This window comes from Apis dorsata, unplaced genomic scaffold, assembly GCF_000469605.1.
Source record: "Apis dorsata unplaced genomic scaffold, Apis dorsata 1.3 scaffold_415, whole genome shotgun sequence".
Taxonomy (NCBI): domain Eukaryota; kingdom Metazoa; phylum Arthropoda; class Insecta; order Hymenoptera; family Apidae; genus Apis; species Apis dorsata.
This window is the reverse complement of record NW_006263670.1, coordinates 42516-50280: the sequence shown is the minus strand read 5'-3', so window position 1 is coordinate 50280 and position 7765 is coordinate 42516. Positions and strand designations below refer to the sequence as shown.

Genomic DNA, 7765 nt, shown 5'->3' with positions numbered 1-7765 from the left:
ATATGATATAAGAGTTAATTTTTATATTTGCATATATATATACATATATACTTTTTATATTTACCATAGGATACCCCTGTTGAGGTGAAGGACTTTTAGCACCTCCATGCCGAATGGGGCTGTTACCCAAATGATGTTTTGGAAAATACTCATTTATTTTTTTATTTTCAAGAGCAGCAACAGATCTAGACCCCTTACTTCCTACAGGTCCTCCGGTAACTCCCCCACCTCCATCATCAGCTTTACGTTTCCTTTTTCTTTCTGAAGGAGTTCTGGGTATTTTTTCTGGAGTATTTGGATCTACCTCCTTATCACTATGTGATGAGCCTGCAATTATATCAAAATAATTATAATTATAAAATAACATTTTAGCAATTCTTAGGTTAATTATTAAATAAACATTTTTTATTGTTAAATAAAATAAAAATATATTAACTTACCAGTGCTCATGTTCGAGTCTTGACTATGAACTGACTGACCAGAGTTTACAGTTGATTGAGGTGCCATCTGAATTTGTGACCCAGCAGACATCTGAAATAAAAAAAAGAGAAAAAAATGTTGATATAAAATAATTAGAATATACCTTTTTGCAAATATTTTAACAAAATAGGAAAAAGATCATTATGATATTAAATTAAACTAACACTTATTAAAATGTTATAATACAGAAAATAAATATTATGTCGCACAATTATTTATATCACAAAATTTAATACAAGCTTGATAGAAGAAACAACATGGAGAAAAATATCGCAACGCGAATCAAGACTCGTTACTTTTGGTAGAGGTTACACTTCGAAAATGATACCGGCGTACAATATACTAGGTAATAAAAATCGCATGTTATTAAGACACAATTTATTATACAGAAGGAAACTTAGAATAGAGAAAGACTAATAAGAAAAAAAGAAAAACAAAGGACGTGCAAGGGAGAAAGAAGTAGGTTCAATAGGAAATGAAAAGAGAAAGAATGAGAATGAAAAAGACAGTACAGGAGAGAAAGAGAGAGAAGTGACACCTTCCAGGATAGCCTATGGTGGAGCCCCATAGTCGTATTTGCTATTTGAGCTAATAGACAGTATGTCAACCATAGGCACGGTTTCGCGCACAATTTGTATGTAAATGTCAATAGCACAGTATGAACAAAATGTGCAATATATGTTTAGAGCTAGAGGAATCACGACAAAATGGAGGACCCTAACAGAGGGGAACGACGGAAGGGCAGGGAGTTACGGAGCTATAGAAGAGGTAAGAGGAAAGGCGATGGAAAATGGAGAGGGGGTGGAAGTAGAGAAACAGAGAGAATGGGAGATAGAGAAGGGGGGTAGGACGTAAGAACTCGATGGCAGAGGAGTGGTTAGATTGGGAACCACGGACGCGCTCCGCAAGGGGGCAGTTTTACTCACTGTTTCACATCTGAACTCTGGTCAGGTCGGATAGTTAACTGGCTTTCCTATCGTACATAGTTTTCTATATACGCACCAAATGCAACCGCTGTGCAAACTGCTTTCAATGAACAACAAAGATAATCACGACGACACACTACGTCATTCGATTTGTGACGTCGATTCTCCGATAAATTACGCACTCTTATTATTATTATCAGCGGCGTGTCAGCCACGTTTACTCCGCGCGCGGTTAAGAACCCGGATTAATGGTAAGTTCTCATGGACGCGGTCACGCGTTTGCGCGTTTGCCAGGCGGAACGCACACGTTCGAATTCCACGCTCTGTCACTGACATGCACACGTTATTATGATTAAAAGTATCGCTACTATAAAGCATTATAAATATAGATGAATCGTTATAATGTTGCATTCCTGTCATCTTCATTTTTTTCGTGTATAAGTTTGTATTTCATATTTCATTGAAGTTTCAATTGTATTAATAGATATTCATATATTATTCAATTTTATTACATTCATGATAATTTTACATGAGGATTTGAATATATATTTCTATTTATAATATATCAGCAAAATGATTGTAAAATGATTATGAATATGTTTGATATTACAATATATGTATATTATATTATATATTTATATTATATATAATGTGTATGTATGCGCGCGCGTGTATGTATTTAATGATATAAAGAAAATATAGTAAAAAAAGAGAAAGAGAAGCATTTTATTTTTATTATTTTAAATTTAATGAAAATGAAAAAAAAGAACTTGATATTTCAAAAATATAAACAGAACAATAATAACAAAACATTCGATTAATCTTAAACATTTAGATTAAATGAAATATATTGATTCTGATATATATAATCATTAAATTATATATATATAAAAAATTTAAAAATGAATTTGATATAAAATATTACGATATCAAATTAAGCATTATCATATAGAATTAAGATAAAAATAAAAACAATAAAAATGTAAATGTATTTTAATACAAAATATGTGAGAATAATGCTTATTTTTGAATTCAAATTTATATACACACAAATACACACTTAAATTATTAATAAATAAATAAAAATATATAATTAATAAGTCATTTTTATATAACAATGGAAGTGTGTATAAAAATTTATGTTCATTATATACTTTTATTTCCTCACAAATCTTAAAAAATAGAAATAAAAAAAAATAGAATGAAAATTCAATTTATAAATTATAGATTAAAAATACAAAAATTTACATCTATTGTACTATAGAAAATTGATATTTAAGTCAAAACGAATAATGAATTACAAAAGCAAGAGGATTTTGTAGCTTACGAATGATTCGTTTCACTTTCTTGCATTTTACTGAACATGTCAGCAATTCAACAAAGAATAGGAAACTTCCTTATCGATGGATCAATGTCTGTGCCCGGAACTGGGCTAGAGGGCCGGGGAATCGTTTCTCCGGCAGCGATTTGCTTTAAGTAAGCTTTGCTATGTGCGCTTGCGTTAGTGTGCGTAGGCAAGGAGGTTACATGGGAAGTAGTAACATATACGAACCCAGTGAATCGGGACATGCGGATTTTACAGAACACTCCTCTATTCCTCACGACTTGATCCTTTTATGACCATAATCATAAAGTGATATTACACGATCCAAACGGCACACGTAAGCTATCCTTTTGAACACTCACGAACTTGGTTCACTTCGTATCTTCTTCAACTATGCAGTTCCACTTGTAAAAGCGGCGTGCAGTTAGCGCGCCGGGTAAACAGCAACAGCACCAGCAGCATCGAGTGCCGTCAATGGCCACGATAAACGGCATTACGCGTACGTTACACGGGCCACGAGCGAGCCAAAAACCCGGCGTAGTCTCGCCTAATCGAAACGGAACTGGAACTGTCCGACTACCGTACTGTTCGCATACTACTACCTAGCGAAGGTTTTCTTTCTCTCTTTCTTAGGTGCTCTCACACTCCCTCTTTCCTTGCCTCTCTTCTCCTCTCCTATGTACAGCAAATGAGCAACGCGCGAGATTCCGAGATGCGGCAAAAGGTGCAACCTCCACCTCCCCGCGACGGCGCTACTGCCCAACGATCACAACAGACAGTAAAGAGAGAAAGAGAGAAATTGTGAAAGTGTGAGAGAGAAATCAAGAGAGATCGAGAGACCTATGAGAGGAAGCACTGAGGAGGGGGAGGGAAAGAAGAAGGGGAGGAGGAGGAGAGGGCAAGCAGAAGTTGGCGAGCTTGGTAGAAAGAGATGGAAGACAAGTTTTTAGAAAGAGAGCTAACTGAGTGACAGAGAGGTTTGTAGGAGTAGGGTTAGGAGAAGTAAAGGGGAGGAAAAGGGAGTCGGAGGGAGGCATATGAGACATTCCTTCAGTGAACGGGTCGACCGAGTGTGAGTGCAAGCGAGCCGGTAAAATCGATGTGGCGAAGTGTAGCTGTGCCACTACGGCGTGCAAAGGGTGTGCTGTACCTTATACGTGGATCAGTAATTTGCTTTGTGATGTTATGTCATAGAGTCAAATACTACAATAATTAATTAAATTTTATACATCAATAAATATATGATAAATGTAATAAATGCCTAATATACAATAAAATGAAATCCTTTTCTAGAATAATATATTCATATGTTTTAATTTTTAAATAAAATGTTAAAATTAACTAAAGCGTATTATTATATTATACACGTTAATAATTATTGGGATATAATTTTTGTGAATATTAACAACATTCTTATTTATTATATATAAATATTACATATATATCACTCATTTATTCCTTTTCTTTGTTTATTTAATTATAGATATTTATTTTTATGATAGATATATTTATAATAAAAATTATAGAATTATTTTTTCAAGAAAATATTTTATAATTATGAATTTGGAAAATATTTATAAATTTTTCGGAATATCATATAAACAATTAATTTCTAATAATAAACAAAATATAGGTATGTAATATCGATCTAATTAATAACATTAACAAAAGTACATACCCAGTATGTATGTATAAACTTGTCGATGTACGTATGAAGTTAGCTGCAGCATTATTTTATTTCGTAGGATTTTATACTGACTTGCATAGTCGTGTAAAACATTGTATATCGAGAATGGCACCTGTCTTAGAATTGAAAGACAGAGCGCCCTCACAACGATTCTACTAGTTACGTTCCTGGAATACGCCGTGCCGACGTGTGTTCCAACCAGTGCGAGGGCGTATTACCGAGATGTAGTCCTAGTGGAGGGGATTGAAAGAACCAAGCGTACGTATGAAACGACGACTCGACGAACATAACTGGTCAGACCGGCGGGCTGGCAAGAGCATATATCATCGTTTCTTACTATTCGCGTTTTAACAGTGTTAATAGTGTAATTAAACATTTTTATCAGTGTTCATGTTTCTCAGTGTTTAAGTTTTTTACTTTTTCCATTTTGATCAATTAATTAGCCACATTTAAATATATTGTTAATATAATTCGTTAATTAAAAATTATTATGAAATCTCATTCCTTGTAAAGAAATGTTTTTAAACAATTTTATATTTACGCATTTGTATATCCTGTAAACATAATTTTTCTTTCCCAATGTATATTTTTTTTTAATATATTATTAATTATTATATGTAATTACGATATATATATATATATATATATATATATATATTAAATATTTTACTTGATATTGTGATTAAGATTTATATCACTTTTACTAGATTTCCGAATTTTAATTACGGAATATTGAAGTGTAGAAAAAATTATTAAATAGTGTTAGCGTTCATACGTGCTTTCAATTTTTGACGGGATAAGTGAACAAAATGACGGAATAGTAGTAAGTATGTATGTACATTTTATACTATCGATGCGATATTCAAGTAAAGAGCAACGTTGCAATATGTATTTCGAATGCTGTGACAACATCGCATTAACAGTTTTTTCCATTTTTTAACGATACTATATATCGAATATATAATTTCAGTATATTTTCTTAATGTAATGCGAACATATATTTAAAAATAAAATTTATCAAAATTTAAAATATAGAATTGATAGTAATAAAATTTATGCTAGAAATTTTTTTCATTAAATGTTTAGATTTAATTAATAAATTTTATAATGAAAATGTTAAAAATTTATTGAAGAATTCATAGAATATTTCAATACGATACAATGATAATGAAAAAGTGATATATTTTTCAAATATGCTTCGAATATGTTTCATTTTATCATATTATTATTTATAAAATACAAAATATTTGTTACAAGCATTGTTACGAAAAATTTGTGTATATTAAGTAATTCTTTGTTAAAGATTTTTTTAATATAATATATATCTTTAATCTTAATATATGTGCGCGCGCGCGTGTGAATATATGTGGCGTGTGAGTGTATAATAAATGTGTTAAAATAAATATAAACATGAAAAGTGGGAAAGAGATCAAGAACACATTAAAATAAAAAATAAAGTGAAGGTGAATATGTACATGTTTAGCTCCTAGACCTTGCAATGCCATTCGATTGTAGAGAACAGTGGCGACAACAGCCACCAACGTTCGACGTGACGGCAACACAGCAATCACTACCCCTACTCCTTTCATGGAAGGGATCACTGTTTCCCCTCCATGTGTTGCCTTATCCCCCTCCAATGAACTCCCAATAGGTCGCACGCTCATTAGCCCAGTCGCGCACGATTCTCCCCCTCTGCCCCGTGCAGTCGCATGTCTCCGACCGATCAGCTGGTCGGCCACGCGGCGTTGCCTCGTTGCCTTGGCTTGCGCTCTGCTCACTGTTCATAGCCACGCGGTTTTCTGTGTACACCGTTTCAGGAAAAGTTAGGTACGATCCGGTACTCCGTGTAAACGGCGTGTGCGCATTGCACATTGCATTACGAATTCTCTTCATTTTGCCCAAGTTAAGATATTCTTATAAATATAGCATAATCATTATCTCATGTCAAAAATTTTAATTAATTTTCTTTTTAATACAAGCTCGATTCTTTTAACTTTTTAAATTTTTTTTTAAATTTGTTTTTCATACTTTTTATTCTAAAAGTACATGCATATGTATATCATTATATGTATTAGATTTATATACGAATATGTTACGTTTTTTATTGTTTTCTGTAAGTTTCGCTCATTTATTTTATTTTATCATTTATTTTATATATAATCCAAAATCAATGTTTTATTGCATATAAGTATATATATTTTTTATATGACAGTTCATATAATATTATATAATATTTTTCAATTATAATAAATTTCACTTTCATCAGTCACAATTTCATTAATTCTGCAATGAAATTGAATTTTTGAATTATTAAATACATAACACTAAGGTTTTTAATTGACAGATAATAATTTTAGTTGCGATTTTAGTTGCAATAAATTTGATTGAAAAAATTTTTAGGAGAATAATTAAAATCCGAATTAGTTTTTGTTTTTTAAAGATTCATAATTTATTAACTTTATTATTATTTAAATAACTATTAGATGGCTAAATTTAATAATATCTATATTAAAGTTATATTTTATTTGATATAGAAATTCAAATATTTATATTTATTATAAACTTACTTTTTTTTTATTAAGAAAATAAAAAATAGTAAAAATAGAAAAATAATAAATATATATTACGAATTATATTATTAAATTTAAGCTGAAGCAATTTGTCGAGAAATGAATAAATATATTATGTCTATAAATTAAATGAATATGAAAATAATTATATGGCTATATTTTTTAATTTCTACGATAGATCAACGTGGCAAACAGTAAAATAGGTAAGTCTTTTTTCCGAATTTCTTGAAATTAATGCCAGTTTAGATATAAAAGCATCATAAATCATTTTAGAAAGATTTTCTATATATTATTTTGATAATTAAGATGAATAATAATATATTGTGGCAAATATTGAAATAAGAATATAACGATGAGAGAAAAAAATTTAAAAGAAAAAAAATTTTCACGAAAGTTTATAGTTTTTATATGAATATGTGTGTGCATGTATATGTGTGAAATTACCGTTCTAAATGTGAGGATTATCAATATTCACTGAAATATTCACTGTTAAACTGTAATAAATAATATATCATGCATGATAATGAAAGTTAATATTTTTAAGACATACACATATTCGATCTCTCTTTTCTCGTTTCTTATTTCTGAAATATCTTTTCTATTTTGCAAATATTTACTATAAAACTAGATTTGTAAATTATTTATTAATTTTTTTCAATATTATCGCATAATATCGATTTTATCGAAAATTTAAAATTTAGAAAACGAAAGTTATTGAAATTTCATTGGTATAATATATGTATTTCTCTACTATTTCAAAAGAAATGTTATTTTTGAT

General features: G+C 30.5%; 1 protein-coding gene and 1 long non-coding RNA gene across 2 annotated transcripts in view; one reads left to right on the top strand and one right to left on the bottom strand.

Moving 5' to 3' along the window:
- The window catches only part of LOC102677989 (serine/threonine-protein kinase tousled-like 2), a 32290-nt gene that overhangs the window by 8419 nt on the left and 16106 nt on the right, over positions 1-7765 (bottom strand). Inside the window, exons 4-5 of the mRNA XM_006619402.2 lie at positions 441-531; positions 65-327 (exon numbers count right to left, since the gene is read on the bottom strand). Of these exons, the coding sequence (XP_006619465.1) occupies positions 65-327; positions 441-531 (354 nt within the window). The remainder of the gene's footprint in view (positions 1-64; positions 328-440; positions 532-7765) is intronic.
- LOC116186080 lies at positions 627-3506 on the top strand. Its single transcript, XR_004150996.1, has 2 exons — positions 627-1657; positions 2671-3506. It is a non-coding gene; the product is annotated as an uncharacterized LOC116186080 (long non-coding RNA).